The sequence below is a fragment of the Macaca fascicularis genome, chromosome 11, assembly GCF_037993035.2.
Source record: "Macaca fascicularis isolate 582-1 chromosome 11, T2T-MFA8v1.1".
NCBI classification, from domain to species: domain Eukaryota; kingdom Metazoa; phylum Chordata; class Mammalia; order Primates; family Cercopithecidae; genus Macaca; species Macaca fascicularis.
In genome coordinates, this window is record NC_088385.1 from 8,077,473 (window position 1) to 8,103,360 (window position 25,888).

The 25,888-nt window shown below is 48.0% G+C and overlaps 1 protein-coding gene and 1 long non-coding RNA gene across 5 annotated transcripts; one reads left to right on the forward strand and one right to left on the reverse strand.

Annotated features, from left to right (window-relative positions):
* Positions 1-2,772: 2,772 nt before the first annotated feature.
* On the reverse strand, positions 2,773-16,793 carry C1RL (complement C1r subcomponent like). 3 transcript variants are annotated; one of them, XM_045366439.3, is made up of 6 exons: positions 16,698-16,793; positions 15,811-16,039; positions 9,476-9,665; positions 7,596-7,721; positions 7,380-7,454; positions 2,773-4,831 (listed from the first exon to the last, which is right to left on the reverse strand). In XM_045366439.3, the coding sequence occupies exons 1-6, from the start codon at positions 16,766-16,768 to the stop codon at positions 4,059-4,061; spliced, it is 1,464 nt and encodes a 487-aa protein (XP_045222374.2). In that variant the 5' UTR covers positions 16,769-16,793; the 3' UTR covers positions 2,773-4,058. The 3 variants fall into 3 exon arrangements, with proteins under 3 accessions (XP_045222374.2, XP_045222375.2, XP_073862321.1); XM_074006220.1 differs by lacking the exon at positions 2,773-4,831 and adding an exon at positions 5,943-6,387; XM_045366440.3 differs by lacking the exon at positions 7,596-7,721.
* Positions 15,890-25,731, forward strand: LOC123567639 (uncharacterized). Of its 2 annotated transcripts, XR_012419945.1 has the most exons (4): positions 16,228-17,744; positions 17,896-18,169; positions 22,732-22,821; positions 23,381-25,731. It is a non-coding gene; the product is annotated as an uncharacterized lncRNA (long non-coding RNA). The 2 variants fall into 2 exon arrangements; XR_012419946.1 differs by lacking the exons at positions 22,732-22,821; positions 23,381-25,731 and having other exon boundaries at positions 15,890-17,744; positions 17,896-18,945.
* Positions 25,732-25,888: the final 157 nt, after the last annotated feature.

Here is a 25,888-nt window from a genome sequence, read left to right on the forward strand (position 1 = left end):
TCCTATGTCCTGGCTTCTCCCCTGGCTTCTCCCTCCCGCCTGGGTGCCCATCACCCTTGCAAGGCCCGTGTTGAATCCTGGGCTCTCCTGACAGCGTCTTCGTGCACTGTGTGCAGAGGGAGGCCGCGTCACGCACATCGGGGGGGGAGGGTTTTCTGTGGAGTGGAGGGGGGACCATTCCCGGAGGAATGTTGGAGGGAATGAACTATTTGCATAAACAAAAGATCTGAGTTTCCACTTTAATTTAGTTTTGGTTTTGAAATCCCTGTCGGTGGTGCCACCTGCTGGTCTATGAGGGAAAGGGCTAAGGAGACGGGAGTCTGACTTTTTAGGGCCAGGGGAGCCTTTGGTTGGAGGCCCAGATGCCTCAGTCTCTGAATCTGATCAGCTTCTCCTTCCTTCCAAGACTTTCCTGGGGGGCTGCTGCTGTGTTTACAAGGTTCCTACCAAAGCAGTGGGAGACCACAGGTTGTGAATTCTCTTTTCTGGGCTGTCCTTTCCCATGACCCCGTTCTTCTTGCCGTCATTCAGCCCACAGCCCTGGTTCAAGAATGGCCCGGGTTTCCATGCCCAGGATGTAATGATAGGAACACTGGGGCAGAGGAGGGCATGTGGGAGTGGGCAGAAGAGAGAGGAGCTTGGTTGCCTTGGGGCCCTGGCCTGCTTTAGCCGTGAATGACACGTGGACATAGAATAGGGATGGCCATGTCAGGGCAGCCCTAAATCAGCCCTGGGTTTGAGACCTTCTGGGGCGGCTGCGGAGGGGGTAAAATGTCCCCATCTCCTCAGCATCTGCTCAACACAAGTGCCAGGGCTGAAGCCGAGGGTGCGGGTGTGGAGCAAGAGGCTCTTGGTGTTTCTGAGATGGAGCCAGGCCCCTGGGAGGGAGGACGGACCATAGACTCTCTTGTCCATGAGGCCATAGTGTCCTGCTTTAAAAATTTTGCTCTTGGCCACGTGTGGTGGCTCATGCCTGTGATCCTGGCACTTTGTGAGGCCAGGGTGGGAAGATCTCTTGAGCCCAGGAGTTCGAGACCAGCCTGGGCAACATAGTGAGACCTTATCTCTAAAAGTTAAAACAAATAAAAAACAATTTCACTGTTTTTGGAAGGCTTTCTTCATCAACTCTCCGTGGCACCAAATATCTGATGGGACTTTACCCCATAGAGGGGCTTGGGCTGCAGATCAGGCTTCTGTGTTCTTAAGCCTTTGTAGGCTGTTCTGCTTGTTTCCCTTATTAGATTAATCCCTCCAACCTCCACCCTTCTGCCCCCAACCCCGTTCATCCATTTTTGGGCTACCTGTTTAATGGCAAGGCACTTTCCCAGGCAATAGATTGCAAGAATTCACAGAGCTGATGCAGTTCCCCATCAGGCAGTGACCAAGTCATCAGTAGTTAGACAGCAGGCACACAGAAGGTGCAAGATCCACCAACACTTGGAGGGTTTCTCCAGCAGGCCTGTGTGTCAGAGCTGAGGACTGAACCTAATGGAGGGCTGGTCTGTGATGCGATCAGGATATGAACCACAGCCTTGTTAGGTCAGGAAAGACAAAAGATAGGGGAGAAGGAAAAGGACTAGATCAGAGGACGAGAAGGAAGGGGAATCTTGTCTAACAAACTGCACATTAATATCCTGGCAGCAGCAGTGTTGCGTGTGTGTGTGTGTGTGTGTGTGTGTGTGTGTGTGTGTGTGTGTATGCAGTATATGTTGATAATGGAGGCAGAGGGAACGGGTAAGGAGGTAAGTCTTAGCTGAAGCTCTTCCATCCATCCTAGGGATTCTCAGTTCTGCCTTGGCATTGTGCAACATGCTTGGAGAGCGGCAAACCTGGACGTCATTAGCTCAGTCCCAGCCCTATCTCCACTCTGTCCAACCATTCAAAATAACATTTACTCACACATTTTTGTTATGTCCTTGACTTATACCAAGAAGGAAAAAAATGCATATGAATGTTGCTGCATCTGTTTTAAAAGAAGTATTGAGGACCTTGTCTGTTACAGTGTTTGTTCCTCTAAGGATTTGATTCTTGGGAAAAAGATTTCTCTCTTAAAGTGGTGGTAGGTTTTCCTCTGTGGACATGTCTCTATCGCTAGTTCATCCATCTCCATCATCTCTCTCTAACTTCACTCTCTCTCTCTCTATCTCATTGTCTATATCTCTATCTCTAGACCTAGAGACAGTGATGGAGGTGTAGATATAGATCTAGACGTACATATGTAAATATAGGTGTATATATATATTTTTTTGCCTTGGTACGGAGAAACGCATATCATTTTTTCAATCATAAAAAATTAGTAAAATAAAAATGTTTTATGCTAATTAAACAAAATTCAGCAAATAGAGAATAGTGGAAAACCAAACAGCAAAAATCTTATCAATAAAACCACCTTTGTTTGGTATTTTGAGAGAATTATTATTATATTTTTGGAGATGGGGTTTCACTATGTTGCTTAGGCTGACCTTGAACTCCTGGGCTCAAGTGATCCTCTTGTATCAGCCTACTAAGTGGGGGGGACGATAGGTGTGCATCGTCCTTTTGGGAATATTTTAAATAATCTCTTGTACTGTGTGTGGGTGTTAAAAACAGAAGTAACCACATGTATGTACAACTTCGAATCCTGCCATTTTTTTTAGAGATACATTTAACCTTTGATCATAGTAGCAACGTGACTCTTGATGCTAACAAATTATCTGTCTTTTATTGTGTTTATTTTCTATTTCCATTGAATAGTTGTATTTTGTGTCTTTCACTGTAAATCACCTCCAATTATTTATTTATTTATTTATTTTTACTTTTATTTGTTTTAGACAGAGTCTTGCTCTGTCGCCAGGCTGGAGTGCAGTCGCACGATCTCGGCTCACTTCAACCTCCACCTTCTGAATTCACGCCATTCTCCTGCCTCAGCCTCCCAAGTAGCTGGGACTACAGGCGCCCACCACCACACCCAGCTAATTTTTGCATTTTTAGTAGAGATGGGGTTTCACTGTGTTGGCCAGGATGGTCTGGAGCTCCTCACCTTGTGATCTGCCCACCTCGGCCTCTGAAAGTGCTGGGATTACAGGCGTGAGCCACCGCGCCTGGCCCATCACCTCCAGTCTTTACTAAAAATTAAAGCGTTGGTCCTCTCAGGTGGAGCAGTTCCCTTGATGATGGAGGCACAGGTGGGGTGTCCGCGGGAACTTCAGTCCAGTGCTGGGCTCACCTGGCTTCTGCAGGAGATGGGGCCATCAGGAAAGTGTGAGCCAGAGGACGCCATTTTCACAGAAGCAGGAATTCCCAGGGAGGGACAATGGTCAGGATGTGGGGACTGAGTGACACAGCAGGTCAGAGGAGAGTTGAGAAGTATGGTGGCACACTGGGAAGAGCACAGTCTCTACAGTCACATACCAGCTGAGGGATTTGGGCAAGTCCTCTATCCCGTGAGCCTCAGTTTCCTCATTTGTCATACATGGATAACACATCCTTTGCAAATATGCTATGAGGATTCAGTGAAATAACAGGTGAAGCACCTGGCATATAGAGGACCTAAAATAAAAAAGGAGCTATTTCCATAATTGCATCTTGGAGCTGTAGAATAGCTTGAATTTGAAGGTCAACTAAAGGGTCTTAGGAACGTTTCAGAAATGCAATGCAATGAAAACCCCTTCCTCCACACTCTCATAGTGGGTGAGAAGGTGGCTCTTCCACAGGTGAGTATCAAAGCTGTGTCAACACATGAAGTAGGGGTTGGGGATTCTAAGGAATTCAAGGTGAAAGTTGCTGAGATGTACAGGCTTCTCTGGGCATGGTGCACGCGCACAGGGAGGTGGAGGGCGAGAAGCAGCGGTCTTTGGGACCTGCTTCCTGTCTGGGACGGTGCAGGCTTGCCGGGTGGGGGTTTCTCCTGCAGTGGCTTGGTGCAACAGTGATGTGAATAGGATTTCCCCGACTCCCCCACGCCCACCCCCCACCACTGCCCCCCCACCACCACTGCCCCAGGGTTCAGTCTCACTCCCAGCCCTCTCTTGGCTGGGGCCTGCCCTGTGCTGGTCAGTCACTGTCCAAGCACCCCAGGGTCAGTTCTTGCCGTTCATCACTCCCTTGATCCAGTCCACGTAGCTGAGCACTTTGGTGTAGAAGTCATACCCTTCGCCACACCCTATGCCCCAGGACACAATGCCCGTGGCCACCCAGTGATGGGCACGATCGTCCCATACCACGTAGACGCTGCCACTGTCCCCCTGGCAGACACTGTGCCGCTGCGTCTCGTCCCCAACACAGAACATATCATCAGAAAACACCTCGGGCCTCTGTCTCTTTTGGAGCCAGGCCTCACAGGCCTCCCTGGGAGCTACAGGCAGCCTGGAGTATTTCAACTCAGTAGTTAGCCAGCCCATCTCCACGCCAAACCCACTGACGTAGCCCAGCAAGCCGCTGCGGTAGAGGGTCTCATTATCGGGCAGACAGACCGGGAGGATGTTGGGGCCCAGCGGGATGCTGTGCTGCAGCTCCAGGAGGGCGATGTCCCCGCTGAAGTTGTGGGACTCATTCTGACGGTAGTCGGGGTGCACAATGACACGGCGGACAGGGTGGTTCCCCAGTTTCAGCATCTCATCTATGGCTGTGTGGCCCAGGAACACATTCACACTCCGGTTCTTCCTGAGAGAAACACTGTCCTTGGGGTAGATGGTGTGGGCAGCAGTGAGGATCCATCTGTCACCCAGCAGGGCCCCGCCCCCACGGCCATGGATACTGGTGAAGGCTTGCCAGGGGAAGTTGCCCAGCTTAGCTCTGGAAGAACGGAGGGTCGTCTGATTCTGGGCAATGGGGGTGACTGGCCGTCCGCAGACTGGGAGAGAGGAGGGGTAGGGGTGACAGTCAGCAGCTGCATCTAGGCACATTGATTGAAGACCTACTTCTCTGAAGTGCTGTGGTAGGGGATGCGTGAAGAGGCTCTGGGATAAGGACTCTTTTTTTTTTTTTGAGACCGAGTTTTGCTCTTGTTGCCCAGACTGGAGTGCAGTTGCGCGATCTCAGCTCACTGCAACCTCCGCCTCCCAGGCTCAAGCAATTCTCCTGCCTCAGTCTCCCGAGTAGCTGGGATTACCGGCACTGACCACCACACCTGGCTAATTTTTGTGTATTTTTATTAGAGATGGGGTTTCATCATGTGGGCCAGACTGGTCTGGAACTCCTGAACTCAAGTGATCCACCTGCCTCGGCCTCCCAAAGTGTAGGGATTACAGGCATGAGCCACCGTGCCCGGCCGGGATCAGGAGTCTTATACTGATGCAGACCCACAGTGTAGACCATGTGGGCAGACACGGGCAGGTAATCAACGCCAAGTGTACGGGGCACCCATCCTGCATGGGACTCAGGACAGTGGACTGAGGGTAGAGAGCAGAGATGAGCACATGTTTGGGGCTGGTTCTGCAGGGCTCTCCTTCCTGCCTCCTCAGAGGCATTAAAGCCATTCCTTTGGATCATCCTGGACCCCCATGCTACAGGCAGAGTCTGTTTCAGTGCTTCCTGCCTCAGTTTTGTGTCACTTCCTCATTTGTAACATCTCCCACTACCACCTGCCCTCCAACCCATCCCCAAAGCACCATGAGCCTTCAGGCTACCCCTAGAGTGTTCTGTGGATCAGATTGGGTTAAGAAGGCAATGCTTTCATTCAAAAGTGTGGATCTCAAAAATGGTGGACTTGAACCCTCATGTATAGCTGGTGAGATGTAAAATGGTGGAAACTGCTGAAGACAGTTTGGTGGTTCCTCAAAAAGTTAAATAGAATTATTATGCAATCCAGCAAGTCTACTCCTAGGTATATACCCAAGAGATTTGGAAATATATGTTGATACAAAAACTTGTACACAAATGCTCATAGAAGCGTCATTCATAAAAGGCAAGAAATAGAGACAACCCAAATGTCCATCAGTTGAATGAATAAACAAAATGGTGTATCCATAGAAGGGAGTATTATTTGGCCATAAAAATGAAATACTGATGGATGCTATAACAGGAATGAACCTTGAAAACATTACGCTAAGTGAAAGAAGCCAGACAGAAACAGCCACATATTATATGATTCCACTGATACAAAATCCACAGAGGCAAATCCATAGAGACAGAAGATAGATTAGTGGTTGCCAGGGGTGGGGCAGGGGAGCGTTGGAGGTACAGGGCTTTTTTGAGGAGGGTGATGGAAATGTTCTGGAATTAGTGGTAGTGGTTTCACTACATTGTGAACACACTAAACATTACTGTATTGTACTGTTTAAAGTGGTTAAGGCTGGGCGCGGTGGCTCACCCCTGTAATCCCAGCACTTTGGGAGGCTGAGGCGGGTCGCTCACCTGAGGTCAGGAGTTGTAGACCATCCTGGCCAACATGGTGAAACCCCGTCTCTACTAAAAATACAAAAAAAAAAAAAAAAAAAAATGAGCTGGGCATAGTGGCAGATGCCTGTAATCCCAGCTACTCAGGAGGCTGAGGCAGGAGAATCGCTTGAACCCAGGAGGTGGAGGTTGCAGTGAGCCAAGATTGCGCCACTGCACTGCAGCCTGGGCAACAAGAGGGAAACTCCATCTCAAAAAAAAAAAAAAAAAAAGTGGTTAAAATGGTAAATTTTGTGCAATGTGAATTTTAAAAATTAACTTTTAATTTTTTCTTGGCAACTACAGATTTTGAGAAGTTCTGTAATTTTTTTTTTTTTTTTTGAGACGGAGTCTTGCTCTGTTGCCCAGGCTGAAATGCAGCGGCACGATCTCAGCTCACTGCAACCTCCACCTTCTGGGTTCAAGCGATTCTCATGCCTCAGCCTCCTAAGTAGCTGGGATTATAGGCACACACCATCATGCTAATTTTTTGTATTTTTTTTAGTAGAAACGGATTCTTGCCATGTTGGCCAGGCTGGTCTGGAACTCCTGATCTCAGGTGATTCACCCGCCTCGGCCTCCCAAAGGCTGGGATAACAGGCATGAGCCACTGCACCCAGCTGTGAATTTTATCTCAATAAATTTTTTAAAAAATGGTTGACTTTCTGGCACTGTGTGGCATCTAGGTAGGGAGATGTTTTAGGAATAGAGAGCCTGTCAGTAGATCCTTAAAACATATGGCACAAAAAGGGTTTTCTCTTACTTCAGCTTGTTGGTTTCTCTTCCTCCTTTTCTAGTCCATCTTATTAACTTCCTTCATGCTTTTCCTCAGATATATCTTGACCTCTGAAGAATGAGGAACAAGCCTCTTCTTTTCTGGGCCTTGTTGATTGCCCTGTTCTTCCTCACCTCCTGCTTCTTATCTTCCTTTCTATTCTAAGGCTTTCCTTTAACCCCTGTGTCCCGTAGGTCCCAGTTGCAGCTGCGACTTGTTGGGGGAATGGTGCTGGCAGGTGGCTACTCACCAGGCATACACTGAAGAACCTCCTCCCCATCCTGTCTGTCCTTCCAGGTCCCTGGGTTTGTGCCGGTGAGTGTCCCTGAGGCGCAAAATGAGGAGAGGCAAAGAAATAGGCTCAGAGTTGAAGCTGCTGGCGAACAAACCAGGCGCTCAGAGGCTGTCAGGCGTTTGGGTGGGAGTGAGGCGGATGGAAGCCACCCCTGAGCAGGTGGGGACTCACCTGCCACCGCGGCCTGATAATAGGGCTCCTGGCAGTGGTTCTGGACCTTGGCGGGGTTGTCTCCAGGTGCGCTGATGGCCTCAGAGCCCCTGCTGGCCTCGCTGATGGGCTGACTATAGTTCACAGCTATAGGAAAACAGCACCTAGCACAGATTTGCCAACTGGCAACCCAGGGGCTGATTCTGGCCCATGGCTATACTTGGTTTGACTTGCACAGTGATTTATTTTTTATTTTTACTTTTAGTTTTTTAAAAACATTTGAGTTAGTTTTCCCTGATCAGACTGTCAACACTCAAAGAGTTTGAAGGTAAGTGTGACAAGCAGGGTGGGCGAAACAGGCACTCCATATATGTTTGGTAGGTATGTAAATTAGCAAAACATTTTTGGAGAAAATTTTAGCAATATCAAAATTTAAAATGCAAATTTTTTTTAACCTACTACTCCATTTCTAAAAATTTAGTCTAAAGATATTCTCACACATGCGCTCAAAGACATAAATGCAAGGATATGCACAGTAGCACCGTGTGTGGCAGCAAAGTATCTATCAGGAGGGCTGATCAAATACGTTATGACACATCAGTCAAGGGGATTTTATGTGGTCAATAAAAATCATGAGTTCGCCGGTGCGGTGGCTCACGCCTGTAATCCTAGCACTTTGGGAGCCTGAGGCAGGCAGATCACCTGAGGTCAGGAGTTTGACACCTGGCCAACATGGTGAAACCATTACTAAAAATGCAAAAATTAGCTGGGTATAGTGGCATACCTATAATCCCAGCTACTCAGGAGGCTGAGGCAGGAGAATCACTTGAACCTAGGAGGCGGAGGTTGCAATGAGCAGAGATTGTGCCACTGCACTCCAGCCTGGGTGACAGAGCGAGACTCTGTCCCAAATAAATAAATAAATAAATAAACAAAAAATAAATGAGTTAATGCTGACCATATGGAATGGGATGATCTTTAAGATATATTATTCAGTGGGAAAATGCCAAGTTCAGAACACTTACAACACAGAAACACACAATTTATCCTCTTCCTAGGAAGAATATCTAGGAAATGGAGAACACAGCTGTTTCTGGGGAGGGCAGCTAGGAGTTAAGAGCCAGAGATAGAGGAAGACTTACTTTTTAGCATACTTAAAAAAATGATATTTTATCATGTGCACCCTTCCTTCCCTCCCTTCCTCCCTCCCTCCTTCCCAGCCTCCTTTCCTTCCCTTCCTCTTTCCTTCCTCCCTCCCTCCCTCCCTCCCTTTATTTCTCCCTCTCTTTCTCTCTTTCTTCCTTCCTGTCTCACTATGTCTCCCAGGCTGGAGTGCAGTGGCATGATTATGGCTGACTGCAGCCTCAAACTCCCTGGCTCAAGCAATCCTCCCCCTCTGTCCCCGAGTAGCTGGTATTACAGGTGTGCACCACCACGCCTGGCTAATTCTTAATTTTTTTGTGGAAACGGGGTCTCACTATGTTGCCCAGGCTGGTCTCCAACTACTGACCTCAAGCAATCTTCCAGCCTTGGCCTTCCAAAGTGCTGGGATTACAGGCATGAACCACTGCCTCCAGCCAGTATTTATCTTTCAAAACCAATCTGAGTCATCATTTGAAAATTTATAATTTTACTTAAAAACCCGGATTTTTGGCATCTCTTTAAAAATGAGATGATCTGCAAACACCGGGCCTATAAATCTGTGCGGAAACCACCACTGGGGCTGGGCAATGGCTGTCTCTTAATAGGGTTGCTTGCCAGCAGGGGCAGGGCTGGGGTCCAGCCCAGGTGTCCCTGAGTCACCTCAGCTGTCACTCAAGCTTCCAATTAAGGCTTGAAGATACCAGAGTCATGGCTGGGGACAGAGGCTCCCTCCCTGCACCCCCAGGAGGGACACTCACCCACGGTTTGGTAGAGGGCCAGGAAGCCCTTGTGGAGGTGGACGGTCTTGTTCTCCGAGGAAGGCTGTGTGCGGAAGGTCAGCCGCAAACTCCTCCCTGAGGATACAAACTCCCTCTGACCGGGGGGCCTGCCCAGAGGGGCGTCTTGCTGACCACAGAACTGGCTTGGATCCGACCCGCTGGCTGAGATCTGAAAGCAGGAGGAGGAGTGAGGCTGCAGATAGGTGTGGGGTGAACCTGTGCTGCTGCCATCACAGGGGCACATCCTCGGTGTGACTCCAGCCCCATCTAGACGGGCCGTGCCCCTCTGGGGCTCAGAAGGCACCTCACAGAGGCTTCCTCAACTAGCTTCTGGTTCCATTATTGACTCCTGAGTTTCTTCCAGACATGACCGCATACTATAATGTTTCTTTAGCCTACCATAATTATTTCATACAACCCATTATATTTTCCTTCTTTTAAGAAGTTCCTTGGGAACCCCAGGGTTCCCATAAGAGTCGCTGGATTATAAACTCTAAGAAGTCAAGGACTAGTTCTGTCTTTTTCACCACTGAGTTCCTGGTGCTCAACGTGGTACCTATAGCACCACAGCTTTGACTCAAATGAACATAGGCATAAGCCCCTGCCATCCAGCTTCTCCTCCATCCCCAAGCCCCATCCCATCACCTTCCACTTCTCTGAGTAACTTTCTCTGGCCAACATCTGTGAAGCAGTAAGACCCTCTGCAGAGACTGAGCCTCTGGGGTCCCTGCCTTTTCCTGCTTTCCTTCTTTTGGGGTGCCCCTCCTCTTACCCCATGCACTTTGTAAACGAAGCTCTCACAATGTATGAAAGCCTAAGGACACAGGTGTCCACAGTCCAGGTGCACTGGATGGTATTGCTTCACCTGGCAGGTTGTCTCTGTTTCAATGCCCTTTGACTGTCTCACCTCTGCTCAAATCCCTTCCTGTGGGTTCCTCAACTCAAGGAAAGGGCGGCTTGGAGGGAGTTCCTGGGCCATGCTTCCTGCTTCATCTCTGTTCCAGGTACACAGCTCACTGCTTGGCTCATTTTAGTTCTGGTTTTCATACTGATCCATATATCCCAGGTTTTTGCTAGCTCTCCATTCCCTCATTCTCCACAAGTCCCAAATTCATTCAAGACTTCATCCAGACCATGTCATTATGATCAGAGTAACTGGGTAAAAGTTGCGATGAAGAAAATCTCCAAATCGCCCCAAATACCTTGCTCAGACAAATCTCAGTACTGGTCTTTTGCTTAGAATATCAACAAATGTAACTCCTGGCATTTAAGAGGCCTGCCTTTTGGGGAAGAAGCAATTTGATATAGGAAATGGTGCTCAACTGCTCTACTTGGTTGTAAAACCCTCCAGTTTTCCTTTTGCCCTTTTCCCTGAATTGTTAGCTAAATACAATTGCTTAGGATTCTAACTGGGAAAGTAGAGTGGACACAGGACGGAGTCCTAACACCCTTAAATTCTAGACTTTGCTACTAACTCCATGTGCGAAATGGGGAGTTTCTGAAGCACCCAAGATCTCAGTTTCCTCTCCTATGTAATGGTCTGTGTGGCCTCTTCCAGCATGTTCTATGGCATCTTCGAGTCCACACTAAGAGCAGTGGTGAGGATGGATACTCAATACCTGCTCCTTCAAAATTCATTCTGCTGTGTGTCCCGCACACACATAAGCTTGCATTTGATTCACTCTTTCACTTATTCCTTTAACACATGCACTGACTGTGTACTATGTGTAATACACTGTGCTAGGTGCTGGGGACACAGATATGACAAAGGCACAGTTCTGCTCCTGAGGAGCAGTGGCTGAGGACACTGACAAGTAAAAAATAAACTAGATTATAGTGTGCTGAATTCTGCATTTGAGGGGTGTGTGTGTGTGACTTACTCTGGGAGGAATCCTATTTCTGATCTTGAAGTTTCTCAATGACAAGAAAAGAGGCCAGGATTAAAAATCTCTGTGATTTAAGAGGAACGGGACTCATGGTAGGTGCTCAACAGACACAGGCTGAATTGAGCAAAGTATCATCCCTTCTGGTTAAGTCTGAAGCAATAAATGCACGCACGTATCTCCTCTCCCACCTCAAACCCCAGTCATATGACAGCAAAGGGATAAAATGGTACATATAACCAAGGACAAAAAAGGGAGAGAGAGGATGACAGCAGATGAACACACTTTGGAAGATGGAGTGGAGACGCAAGTGATAACTTGAGTTTGCAACGATGGGAGCCAACATAAAGCAAGCAGGTTCTCATCACAGAACCAGGGTAAGTTTTAAAAATTGGGGCAATCAAGATAGGGATGAGGGAAGGACTGGCACAGGGATGGCAGACGGGAAACCTGTGAGGGAGACTACAGAATCCTAGAATCTCTGTGCACCCAGGCAACTCCCTCGGGCCCACCCTGGAACAGGGCATGAGCTTAACGAGAAACCCTGGACTTGAGGCCCCATGGCACACTTGACAGAGGGGGCGAAGGTCAGTGCAGCAGGTCCATGAATAACATTGTTGTTTCATTATGACACTGATGAGAAAAAATATCGGCTCCTGTCTGGGGCCACTGTCTGGGTGAAGTTTGCACATTCTTCCCAGGTCTTCAGTGGTTTTCTTCAGGTCCTCTGGTTTCCTCCCACATCCCAAGCTGTGCCTGTTGGGTGACCTGGCATGTCCCCACGGCCCCAGTGTGAGTGAGTATGAATGTGTGTGAGTGCGTCCTGAAACAGGATGCTGTCCTGTCCAGCACTGATTCCTGCCTTGCATCCTGAACTGCTGGACCAGGCGGTGGCCACCCGTGACCCCAAACTGGAATAACTGGGTAAATAATCTTACTCATTTTTATTAAGCTTTCTTACATGTAGGCATAGTTCACATGTATTTCAATATTTAATATTAGAAGTGTTTGGGGTCTTTATTTAGGTGTTTGGTGATGTTTCTGTGATCAGTGATTGCTGCAGGTACTTCACTCTTGTCTATATCAATGGCCAAATTGGTTTCATTCTATGTTGTTTCTCTTAAAGTCATACTTGCCAAGAACCTATGGATGATATTAAGTGAGGACTCACTGAACCAAAAACAGAAGGATTAAGTGAAAGTCTACCTGCCAAACAGTGAGCTGCAGCTCCCTCCACCAGGCCCTTCTCTCAGCTTGTTGACCAGAATGCTAGGGTCCCTGAGCTGGAGACTGCAGGAGTTCTCTCAGGGGAAAATGGCTGTCCCCAAATAAAATGCTTTTACATCCTGACAGTTGGGAGGCCCCCAATGGCACATCTAGGTCACCCTGTTGATAACCCTATTTTCAAACCTATCATTTGACAAATTTTTAGCTATCTACACAGAACTTCCAATTAGTATTTTAGTGCTCCACTCTTTTTTTTTTTTTTTTCCTTGAGACAGAGACTCACTCTGCCCCCCAGGCTGTAGTGCAGTGGCCTGATCTCGGCTTACTACAACCTCTGCCTCCCGGGTTCAAGTGATTCTTACTCCTCAGCCTCCCAAGTAGCTGGGATTACAGGCGTACACCACCATGCCTGGCAAATTTTTGTGTTTTTAGTAGAGACGGGGTTTCATCATGTTGGCCAGGCTGGTCTCAAACTCCTGGCCTCAGGTGATCTGCCTGCCTTGGCCTGCCAAAGTGCTGGGATTACAGATGTGAATCACCACGCCGGGCCTTAAATATGAATGGACAGCCAAGTACTATCAGACATTGTAGGAAAGTCTCTAACACAAAAAGCAGAGACCAAAACAAACAAATGGCAAAAAGGAACTTGGATGAAACAGACCTACTATAGATAACAGAAGAAACATTTAAAAATAATCCCAAAGGAGGGAAAGGAGTTGATATTGCATCAATGAAACAAGAACAATACTCTATAAAAAGGCACATGTAGAAAATTAGAATGAATCCTTAGAAATGAAATAGTATGTCAGTGGAAAGAAACCATTAACTAAAAGGTTGGGATTTAAAGATGAGGAAATTTCCCAGAAAGTGGAACTAAAGAGATGGTAAATAGAACAAAACAGATAACAAAGCTAGAGAATCAATCTAGAACATACGACAGCTGAATTACAGGAGAAAGAGAAAATAAAGAAATGAGATGTCTAGAAATTATTTAAAAAATAGCACAAGAACATTCCTAGAATTGAAGGACTAGATTAAAAGCGGCTCTATATTAAAAGAAACCTGTACAATGCGTGAAAAACCACGTGTATCAAGGGACATCATAATGAAAGTCCAGAATACTGGTAATAAGGAAAATATTCCAAAAGTTCTAGAGAGAGAAAACAAAGGATTAGGAATGATAAGGGCATCAAACTTTTTAACAAAGTCTAGACCTAGAAGACAATATCATCAACATTCTAGAAAAAAAGGTGTCCAATCTAGAATGCTATACCCAGATCAACTATCCATCCACTGTGAGCATAGAACTGAGACATTTAGATACATATAAGATCCTCTAAAATTCATTCTAAAATACTCTTTCTAAGGAAGCCACTGGTGAAGGTGCTCCTCCAAAATGGGAGAGTAAACCAAAAACGAGAAAGGTATGGGATTCAGGTTCAGCACAGGACAGGTAAAGGAAATCCCCAGGAAGAGGGAGAAGGGAACTCCCAGAATGTGTGATGGCTTAAAGAGCAAAGAACTCAGGCTGTGAAAATAAACCATCGAGAGATCTTCAGGAGGGATGTCACCAATTAAAAGGAGGACCAATAGACTGAAATTTGTGCTTGAGTATTTCAGAAGAAGATTTACACTCCTGGCTAAGAGTCTGGTGAGATTAGTTACAGAGACAACTAAGCAAACTAAAAAGCAAAACAAAAACAAACACCCCCCACCAAAAAACAAAACAAAACAAAACAAAACAAAAAACCTCCATGTAACTATCGACTCCTAAATTATTTTATGCCATGTGCTCAGATGCAAATATTTTATAGTCATAATAATGTAAATAATGAATAAAGAGTTAACTAAAAATGATAATATATGTAAACTGGCAGAATGGGGAGGGGAAATGTGGGTGGTGAAGACTGAAGACAGATAAAGCTAGTCCTTATCTTCTATACTGTAGTTGAATGTTAATAGAAAATACGTAAAAATGAAAGATAAATAAGCATGTTATTTATCATATGAAGTTAAAGACCAGATGAAACAGCTACATGAATTGGAAAATGACTGCTCCCAAGGAGCAGCTCTCAGGGGTGGGGAGGAACAGCTTGGAGACTGTTGCTATGCATAAGCCTTTTTAAAAAACTTTTATTTTTTTTGGAGACAGGGTCTCACTCTGTCACCCAGGCTGGAGTACAGTGTCATGATCAGAGCTCACTGCAGCCTCTACCTCCCAGGCACAAGTGACCCTCTCACTTCAGCATCTTTTGTAGCTGGGACCACAGGTGCGTGCCACCACACTTGGCTAATTTTTAAATGTTTTTGTAGAGATGGGGTCTTGCTATGTTGCCCAGGCTGGTCTCAAATTCCTGGGCTCAAGTGATCCTTTCGCCTCAGCCTCCCAAAGTGCTGGGACTACAGACATGAGCTACTGCGCCCAGGCCTAGAAAACTTTAATTAAAAAAAAAAAGTGTTACAACTATTATGTATCTATAATAATTAAAAATTTTAAAATTAAAAAATAAAGTTCAAAAGTTTATATGTGTGTCATTTTGATATAAATAAAATTTAAATCAAAAGATAATGTGCTCTTTTTATTTTTATTTATTATTTATTTTTGAGATGGGGTCTTGCTATATTGCTTAGGCTGGCTTTGAACTCCTGGGCTCCAGCCCTCTGATCCTCCAGCCTGTCTCCTGAGTATACTGCTGGGACTACAGGCCTGCATCACTCCATCAAGCACTGTTTCTAAAATGTCCTTATTCTCAGTAAGGCTTTGGTGTTAGAAGTTTTGTGACAGCTCTTCTAAGGTAAGTGTGAACGGTGACTTAATCTTTTGTTATTATTTGTGCCCAGCTTCCTCACCTGATAGAGCAGGCACTCAACAAATACATGATGATATATTTTTAACAACCAATGTGTGCGTGCCTCACCCTGGCTCCATAGATTTGCAAGATTTGTGTGTCCCTTCATAAGTCTTCCAAATGCAGGGCCTGCTTGCTGCCCTCTTTGCTCGCTGGGGCCCAGACGGCAGCCCTGGAGGCGCTGCTGGGGGGTTGTGTCCTGGGGTCCACCACTGCTGCCCGGTAAGCCAAGCCCGACTGTCCCTACATGGAAAATTCCTCCTCCAGATGGGTGATTCAGGGCACCGCCACTTCCCACGACCCCGGGAGTCTCCCTGGCCACAGTCCTGGCGGGACCCCCCCATGCCCAGCTCACTGTGACAGAGTCCCCTGCACAGTCCTGGGACGGCTCCAGGTCGAAGTCCTGGAAGACGAGCCTCACAGCAAAGCCCTCTGGAGCCTTGATGTCCGCGCTGCTCTCGTGGCCTTTGCGATACGGATCTGGGTACCCGGGGGATGTCAGCTGCTGGGGTAGCTCTTGGGCCAAGAGGATGGAGCCCCCGGTGGGGCAAGCCTGGAGGACTCCCCAGAGGAGCAGCCACCACCTGTGAGTAGGGGGGAGGGCAAGGTGGGACCGCGCAGCTGTGGCCGGAAGCCTGTGGGTGTGGGAGGAGCGGGGGAGCCGCGCTAGGACTGAGAGGCCTGGCAAGGCCGGGTCAGAAGCGGTGGCCTCACCCTTGAGGCCCGGGCACTTCCCGTCTCCTCCCTTCCTCCCCTTCCTCACCGCATCCCTACAGCCTCCCGTGCAGCCTGAGCTCTAGGATTGTCGGTTTTCCCTCCTCCGAAGACATCACCTTTGCTCATCTCCCAGGAGAGTCTCATCCAAAGGAGGGGGTGCTTTCTGCTTCAGCAGATCCCACCCCATCCTGGGATCCGAGGGAGCAATGGTGGGGCGAGTGAGGGTCTGCCGCAAACACCCACCGACCACCCCCACGGAAGGTGCTACAGGCCGCAGGCAAATTTCAGTTTCCCCATGGAATATGTGCTGTGCTGCTGCTGCTGCTGCTGGTGGTGTGTGTGTGTGGGGTGTGTGTGTGTGGGGTGTGTGTGTGGGGGGTGTGTGTGTGTGGGGTGTGTGTGTATGTGTGTGTGTGTGGGTGGGTGGGTGGTAGGGTGGGGGGAGGGGAGGGTTTGCGGCCACACACCCTCCCATCCCTCTCCCTCCCGTCCTCTTCCCTCCTCGTCTGCCGGGAACACACTCACATTGCGCCTGGACAGCCTGTGGAGTGAGGCCTTCTCCAGAGATATTTCCCCCACACTCTGGGTCCAGGCATCTGGAACTGGACATCTGGGACCTGCGAGAGAACTGGCCCAGGCTAGGGAACAAAAGGTGAAGGCCGGTGGGGGAGGAGGAAGTTCCTGGAAGTGTTGAGCAACTCCTCAGTTCCCCTTCTCCAATTCTCCGGGCGGAGCGCCACCTGCCGTCGGACTCAGGAACAGCGGGCCGGCCGCAGCTTAGGGGAAAAGTCCCAAAACCTCGCTGGCCCTCAGAGGTCAGGGTGACAGGACACTGACTCAACCCTTTTGTACTATTTAACACTGATTTTTGCCACGTGTGTAGGATGACTCCTTGTGAGTTATGGCTGCTGCCTTCACTCAGCCATGTCTCTTCCTTCCCCACCTTTCCCTTCACCGACATACCTGGGGAGCCTCCCTCTTGTGGAATTGAAGTTTGTGATCCTTGAACTTGAGCTTTCTCTTCCTTTCCCTCCTCACCAAGCAGGGGTGTGGGACATGCGCTTAGGTGGCCTTTTGAATCCTACCCACAACCTCTGCAGGCTGCTCGTCCAGCATGGTCAGGGCTGGGGTCGAGCCCAGGTGTCCCTCAGTCCCTAGTCCCAGTCATCACTCAAGCCGTCACTCAAGCTTCTTTAGGCAGTCACTAGAGCCCGTGGCTGCTCTCACCGCTCCCCGAGGAAGGACATTCACCCACAACTTGGTAGAAGGCCAGAAGGCCCTTGTGGAGGTGGATGGTCCTGTCCTCAGAGAAGGCAGGTGTGTGGAAGGCCTTACACTGTACACACACACATGCACACACACACACACACACACACACACACACCCCTCTCAGAGAAGAATCTATTGCTTCCTCCATTTTGCATATAGTAATATGGCAGCAAGTTACAGACCTAAACAGGATATGCTCTGCATCTTTGGTTTTTCTAGGCTAGAGAGATTTAGGAGAGCCACAGTCCATGGCTACAAGGAGATGATAAGAGAGTGATGGCCATGACTGATACAATTTCTCAGGTACAGCCTTGAGCTCAAGCCTGCCTGTCTGCCACATCCCAACCCCAAACACACCTGGGGATGATCTCCTATGCCCGTCTTTTGAGGAGTGGGCCCCTCTGACTAGGACTTCTTTCCTCCCGTGAGATCACTGAAACCTGCTCTCTCATAGAACTCTTAGGGTCACCTGGAGCACCTTGGGAGCCAGAGATGCAGCCAAAGAGTGAACAATGGTACCAATCCCAAGACCCATGTGTTAGGAAGAAACCAGCCAAGACTCAGATCAGGACTGGGGAATCTACCTCTCGTCTCCCTTCAGAGCATTATTTCCTTGTTTGCTAAGAGGGGCAGGAGCTGAAAACCCCAGCTAGCCCATCTGAGAAGACTTTCTTGGAGATGAGCTGGAGGAAGGAGGAGTAAGGCCTTGGAAGGAAACTCCAGGACAGGTAGGATGACTGACTGTTTTGATTTGCATGGGACTAACGGGTTTCCCAGGACATGAGGCTTTCAGTTTTAAAATGAGAGAAGTTCTGGGCAAGCCAGGACTGGTGGTCACCCTAAATGGATAGGGGCAAAAGTGCTAGAGTGAGGCTGGGTGGGAAAGAGGACAGAGAGCCAAGAGGGTGGAGAGGCAGTGACGCACTGGCAGCCCCAGGTGACTGGGCAGTCCAGGGCCTGGATGTGGTCCCTGTTTGGGGTAATCCAGCACTCTGAATATGAGGGCCCACCTTGGTCTCACCTAGGTGGTGTGTGTGGCTGCAGTGTGAGTTAGGGTCAAGGACAAGGGGACGAATGGCCGGTGATGTGGGACTGGAGAAGGAGCTGATGGCTCTGTACATAGCTGGTCACTGCAGGCTGCTGTGGGCCAGGGTTGAGCTGTGCCCTGCTGGGTTTTCAGCACCACCTCCCCTACATGGGACCTCGTCTCTAACTGGCAGAGTAGTCAATTAAAAAAAGGGCATGCCATGGCACGTCATGGTCAAACTGCTAAAAGCCGAAGACAAAGAGAAAATCTTTTCTTTATTTCAATCTCATCCTAAAGACTATACACAACAATATTTTCAATATCACTGTTTTCTCATCAAAAGCAATATAGACCAGAAGACAGTGGAATAGCTCTAAAATGTTGAAGAAAAAAAAATGTCAACTCAGAATTATTTTTCTAGTGGAAGTATTCTTCCAGAATGAAGATGAAATAAAGCTATTTTCAGATAAAAGAAAACAGAGATTCTTGTCACCAGCAGACCTCCACTATGAGAAGCGCTAAAGAAAGTTCTTTAGGACGGGCACGATAGCTCATGCCTATAATCCCAGCATTTTGGGAGGCCAAGGTGGGAGGATTGCTTAAGCTTGGAAAATGGAGGCTGTAGTGAGCCATGATGGTGCCACTGCACTCCAGCTTGGGTGACAGAATGAGATCCTGTCTCAAGAAAAGAGTTCCTTAGAGCGAAGGAAAATGAAACCAGATGGAAGAGCAGAGCTGCATGCTGGAATAAAAAGAATGGTAAATTTGAAGGTAAATACAAAATACAATTTTATTTTTAATGTCTTTAAAATATGTAAAACTGTTCCAGGCAAAAATGATAACATTGTATTGTGAGGTTTATAACATAGGTAGCTGTAACATATATGAAGGCTATAGTATAAAGGAGTCCCCAACCCCTGGGCCACGGACCGGTATTGGAGGTGAGTGGCGGGTGAGCAAGGAAGCTTCATTTGTATTTACAGCTGCTTCCCATCACTCCCATTACCACCTGAGCTCCGTCTTCTGTCAGAGCATTGGCGGCATTAGATTCTCATAGAAGCATGAACCCTATTGTGAACTATGCATGTGAGGGATCTAGGTTGCGTGCTGCTTATGAGAATCTAATGCCTAATGATCTGTCACTGTCTCCCATCACCCCTAGATGGGACTGTCTAGTTGCAAGAAAGCAAGCTCAGGGCTCCCAATGATTCCACATTACGGTAAGTTGTATAATTATTAATATTTCATTATATATTACAATAACAATAATAATAGCAAGAAAACATGTGATAAATGTAATGTGCTTGAATCATCCTGAAACCATCTCCCTCTGGCCCCCATCCCTGGTTTGTGGAAAAATTGTCTTCCATGAAACCAGTCCCTTGTGCCGAAAAGGGTGGGGACTGCTGGTATAGAGGACAAGGGGGTGGACTCATGGTTACAAGTTTCCTTCATTTCACACGAAGTGGTACAATAGGAACTGAGAAAACTGAAGAGTTCAGGATGCAGACGAATTCCCAGAGCAGCGGGTCTCCACCTGTGGTCTGGGAAGACACACAGTTCCTAAGATCCTTTCACGGGGTCTGTGAGGTAACAAAATGACTTTCATAAAAATACTCAGATGTTGTTTGCTTTTTTCCCTCATTCTGTCATGGTATACGGTGGATTTACAGAGGCCACATGATGTGCAATCCGTGGTAACGAGCGGGATGCATGCTTGTGTATCTTTGTGTTTTAAAATTTTCTCAATTTTTATTTCTAGTACAGTGACTATGAATAGATAAACCCTACATAAGCCAAAGCTCTCTGGGGTTCTCAATAATTTTTTAAGGGTATAAAGTTTGAGAACAGTTGCCCTAGGGGGACCACTAGTAGAAAAAAGGCAAAGAAGTATAGCTAAAAGGCCGATGTAGAAATGAAAATGGATGTCTGAATTTGGGGGGACTTGTTTCTAATAGGGTAACTTATTAGAAATCATCCTGGTCTGTCTAGGACTGAGGGTTTCCTAGGACATGAGGTTTTCAACACTAAAACCAGTTAAGTTCCCTGGCACACACCAGGACAGTCGGTCACCTTTTTTCTAACACTTCAATCATTTACTTCGGTTCCCTTTTCCTTACCCAAGTGTGAGTCCCTAAAGAACATAGGCCACTTCTGCTCTATGTTAAGGCCCCCAGATGTAGGTAAGGGAGCTGGGATTCCTGGCATGCTAAGTAAAGGTAGCTACCAAATTGTAAGGATACCATGTTTACAAATGCAGAAAGCACCTGTGAGAAAAATCTAAAATAAGTGCTTCCTATTAGAGTATGGGGTTGCGGATGATTTAAACCATGTTGCTCTGTTTAGTAAAACTTCTGTAATATTATTTAATAACTTTAATAGTTACAAAATAAATGTATCTGAAATTATAATTGTGACCAGATGGTCCTTTCTGAGCCAGACAGGACTAGAGAATGACGGGATGGATCCTTTAATCGACATCTCTGATCCACATGATTAATGAAGAAGTTTTTGTCCTTAGATATAAACTTAGGCCACGCATGGGTCTTTCCAATGGTAGCTGGGCGAACAAGATTGGGGTGCTCCAGTGACGTTTTGGTTTTATTTTTTAAAATCATGTTGGTGCTGCCCCCTACTGTCCTGAAAGGGGAAGGGCAGGACAACAGAAAGTGCCTTGGGGCTTCCTGGCCAGGGAGTTTCTCTGCAGCCTTCATCAGCCCCCAGCATTTAGAGAGGAGCTTGCCCTCTCTTGGAATCCAAACAGCCACAGGAGAGCCCAGGCAGAGGAGGCTGGGGCAGCACGAGTCACTCCTGTCCACAGCTTCCCTGTCTTATCTCTAGATACCTTGCCGTGGGCTGGGACACGTGGGGGCTTTTGTGCCCAGCGCCAGGTGAGAAGGGAGATACAGGAGCCAGGTGAAGAGCAGCAGGGGTGATGAGGCGGCTGAGTCAGCCAGGCTGGGACGCCGTGCTTCTGTCTGGCATGGCCAGTGGAGATGTGGACAGCCCAGGGCAGAGGGGTGACCCTGATGGGTCACACTCCTCCACCCCCAAGTTATCTCAGGCTTACAAGTCAGGGCCTTAACTTCCATGCCTTATGGACACCTGGGCAGTGGCTAGTTCAACCCCAGTGAAGTGTCAGCAACTAGGTTTAGCCCTTAAGCCCATCCTCCCTACTCTGCCAGTATCTAAAATCTCAATCAACCATGCCCCTTCCCAGGTTAAAACTTTTCAATGACTGCGCCTCCTGATCCATGAGATGAAGCCCCAGCCACTCGTTTTGTCTCGGCAGGTTCTTCCTTCATAATCGGGCTCTACATGACTTTCTGGCCCCGCTCTCCACTGCTCCCACCTCGCATGTGTGTTCCAGGCACAGTCATGATGCTATGGCTTCGCAAACACGGTTGCATTTGCATGTGTGACTCCTGACCAATGCCATGTTCTTTAGTCATCAGCATAACATGCTGGTTAAAGGGTTGGGCTTGTGTGCCACACTCACCACATTTAAACTCAGGCTCTACCATTTAAAAGTTTGGTGACCAAGGCCAGCTTACATAATTTCTCTGTGCCTCTAAACATCCTCATCTGAAGAACAAGGATGAGGACAACGGTACCCACACCCAGGGTTGTTATGAGGGTTAAACGAGTTAACAACCAGAATTGCTTAGGGCAGTGCCTGTCATTTGGCGAACAATAAATATAATTAGGCAGAATGTAATAGCAAAATGGTTAGATCAGTGGTTCTAACCAGGAGCAGTTTTGCTCCCTAGGGGATATTTGATGCATCTAGAGATTTTTTTTCCCATTACTAGCATTTAGTGGGTAGAGGCCAGAGATGCTACTAAGCATCCTACAATGCACAAGGCAGTGACTCCCACAACAAAATGTTATCTGACCCTGAATGTCAATAGCGGCGAGATTGAGAAACTGAGGGTTGGGTGGTCAGGCTCCAATCTGTTTGGGTCCAAATCCCATCTCTGTCTTTAATTTGATGTATAACCTTTGGCAAATTACTTAAAATTCTCTGTTCCTTAGTGTTCTTACCTGTAGAATGGTGACAATGACATGTGCTTGGGTTCTTGAGAAGGGTCAGTGCCCGGCATGTGGTAATCATACCTGGGATGCCGGCCATTTTTACTCACCTCTCTCCCCGTGTCCTCTCTCCTGCGAAGCCTTCTTTGACTCAGAGAAAATGACTTTCCCTGTGCTCGTGGACTCTTGATGCATGATAACCTCCTGCCCGTGTGTCTGTCTTTCCCACAGGGCTGTGGGCTCCTTGAGGGAGGAATTTGGTCCTGCAGGTTGTGGCAGCCCTAGGACTGAGCACATCTAGGTGTCCACCTGTGTCTGTGGGTGAGTTCTTGCGATGGGGCAGGGTGGGGAGTATGCACCAGGTTTTGGAGTTTTCAAGGTGTACAGGGAGGAAGAGAAGCGGGTGGTAGACAGGTGCGTCTGGGAGCTGGGATTGAGTAGAGATTGAGGGTCTGAACACGGCCCTTCCCCATTTACTATTCTCTAGTGAGAAGCCTAATCATTGCCATGTGACTGCTTGCTCACTGTTGGTACCTGGTTGTAGAGAGCAGCTCTGTGAGTGGAAGGAGAAGGATCCTGCCCTGGAGAGGGCCTGGCTGGTCCTCACCTGGGGTCTATCATTTGGTAACAGGGCTTCTGGAAGTGGTAGCAGATCTGGGCCTGGTGGGCATTTTGCTTCTCCTGGGTGGCAGCAGAAGTCTCTAGCTGGCAGACTGGGGACTGCCCAAAGGCTCTGACTCTTAGGAAGAGCACAGTGGAACAGAAGGCCCTTATACCACCTTCGCTGGTGTATTCGTCCATTCTCACACTGCTATACAGAGTTACCTGAGACTGGGTAATTCATGAAGAAAAGAAGTTTAATTGACTCACAGTTCTGCAGGCTTAACAGGAAGCATGACTGGGAGGCCTCAGGAAGCTTACAATCATGGCGGAAGGCGAAGGGGAAGCAAGGACCTTCTTCACATGGCAGCAGGAGAAAGAGAGAAGGCGGAAGTGCTACACGCTTTTAAACAACCAGATCTCATGAGAATTCCATCGGGAGACAGCACTAGGGGGATGGCACTAAACCATTAGACACTGCCCCCATGATCCAATCACCTCCCACCAGGCCCCTCCTCCAACACTTGAGGATTACAATTACACATGAGATTTGGGTGGGGACATAGAGCCAAATCCTATCAGCGGGTGTCCTCCTTTTTCCAGGCTTTAGATTTGGCAAAACCTGATGGCATCTGCACAAAGCCTCCTTTCATCTGCATCTCTCCGTCTCACTCACCCTCTTTTCAGCAAAGAACCCTCTAGATCTAGTTTCACTGGGGTGGTCCTGAGAGGGGTAGGGAAGACCCAGAGGCTCCTTACCCTGGGAGGTCAAACTGACCATCCAGGTTTGGCTCTTCCCTGCTGGTGTGTCTAGAACACCATCTTCCCCTTCTCGCTGTGGACTTCAGGGCCCTGCTGCTCTGTCCTCCACAGAACTTGTCAATCAACTTCCTACCAGCTAAGATCCGGTGCTGTCTGATATATCCTCCCTACGTCTGGTCACTCATGCCGTCTAATGGCGCAAGGCACATTGAGTTGTATTCTGATGTCTCTGTCCTTTTGAAGCCACAGAGTAAGGTCACACAACTGTGAAAGGAGCAGGGTACCATCTGAAGATGCTGGACATTCCTTTTAACAATTACCTAGGGGAGAGGCAGTCCTCAGACAGGACTCAGGTCCCTCAAAGAGGAAGAGAAGGGGGCAGCTGCCCGCCTCTGAACTTCACACTCTAGACCCGTGGAAGGGCAGACGCTGAGCTGTGGGTGCTGAGTGGTGTGGGCTTAGAGCTAGGATGGGAGGGCTGCGAGCACTGAGGGTGGAGTCATAGCTTTTTGTGGCTGGATACGTTTTTACTGCCCGAAGTCATCTATTGCCCCCACACCCCAACCCCATTCTTCTGCCCACTTAGTGAATATTGAGGCTATAATCAGGATGGGGTCATTGCAATGAAAATCAAGGTTAAGACTATGTTTCAGTTATCTGTCTGCTTGTAAAAAATCACCCCCACATTTTGTTTAAAACAGCGAGTATGTACTATTTCACACAGTTTCTGTGGGTCAGGAATCCAGAAGTGGCTGAGTTGGGTAGTTTAGGATCAGGGTCTCTCACAAGGCTTTGGTCCAGGTGCAGGTTGCAGTCCTCCGGAGGCAGGACTGGCGCTGGAGGTCTGCTTCCAGACGGTCACTCACATGGCTGTGGGCAGGAGGCCTCAGTTCCCTGCCACGTGGCCCTCCTTATAAGGACACTTGAGTGTCCTCGTGGCATAGCAGCTGGCTTTCCCCAGAGTGACCCAAGATGGAAAGAGCAAGGCAGAGGCTGCAGTGTCTTTTATAAGCCAGCCTTGGAAGTGACATAGCATCATTTCTGCCTTATTCCATTGGTCACACAGACAATCCTGGTACGATGTGGAAGGAGACATCACAAGGACAGGAATACTGGGAAGCGGGTATTGTTGGTGGCTGTCTCGGACGCTGGTTCTCATAGAAGTAGATGTATTATTTTAGTACAATACATGCAGACGATCAGCTGGCAGGATATTATTTTTGCTGGGTGTGCTTGTATTTCAGGTGCATTGACCCGAATCCAGAGTGCCTTTGGGGGCTCTGACCCTCTCCTCCTCCACCTTGAGATCTGTAGAGTCCTCTCGTTCATCCCACCCAAGAGCAGGACTGGACGGATCAAAGCATGATCCTCCTTACAGGAGGCCAACACAATAGCGGGTAGAGCTTTGGGAAGACAGCATAGGTTTCAAAAGAATCAAGAAGCTGTTGAAAAGAAGAGCAGATGGGCAGGGAAGACAAGTCCCAGATAGAATGCCCTTTGCAACCTAGGGGAGGCAGACCACAGTGTGCATCCCGACACTCGAAGGCAAGGTCTCCACCAGCGGATTGCCCAACAGAACAAGTTCAGAGCCTGGAGATCCCAGTTCCAGATCTCCCACACCCTGTGGGCTCTGTGGGGTCTTTCGTCCTGAAACAAAGTCCTTTAGTAAAGGACTCTTTAAATTCACTCCATCTGTGCTTTGCTTGCCAATAGCAGGGCGTTTCTGTTATACACTGGACTATCCCTTCCTTCAATACGTTTATGGCTGAGGCTGCATTTGTGTCTCAGATAACCAAGGTGCGTATTACTCTCTGTTCTATTTCCCTTTTGTTTCCTTCAAGACTTTAATAAACCCTCATGCAAGAGGCCCACCTTGTCCCACCTGTGCTTCTCAGAAAAGACGGAGTGGTGGGAGACAGGCTGGGGTGGGGTTTTGCCACCTGGCTGCCCTTTCCCCTGTGGGTTCTTGCTCCAGTGAGGACCCAGCAGGATAAGCTTTAGTTGCATTAAGGGTGACAATAGTTTC

What these genes read in the sequence shown, in the direction of transcription:
- C1RL (XM_045366439.3), bottom strand. Translation starts at nt 16,768, where the DNA reads ATGCCTGGACCCAGAGTGTGGGGGAAATATCTCTGGAGAAGGCCTCAC. An exon ending in ACAGGCTGTCCAGGCGCAAT is followed by an intron (nt 16,040 to 16,697) that starts GTGAGTGTGTTC and finishes CCCTACTCACAG; the next exon opens with GTGGTGGCTGCTCCTCTGGG. An exon ending in GGTTCTTCAGTGTATGCCTG is followed by an intron (nt 4,832 to 7,379) that starts GTGAGTAGCCAC and finishes CCTCTCTCCCAG; the next exon opens with TCTGCGGACGGCCAGTCACC.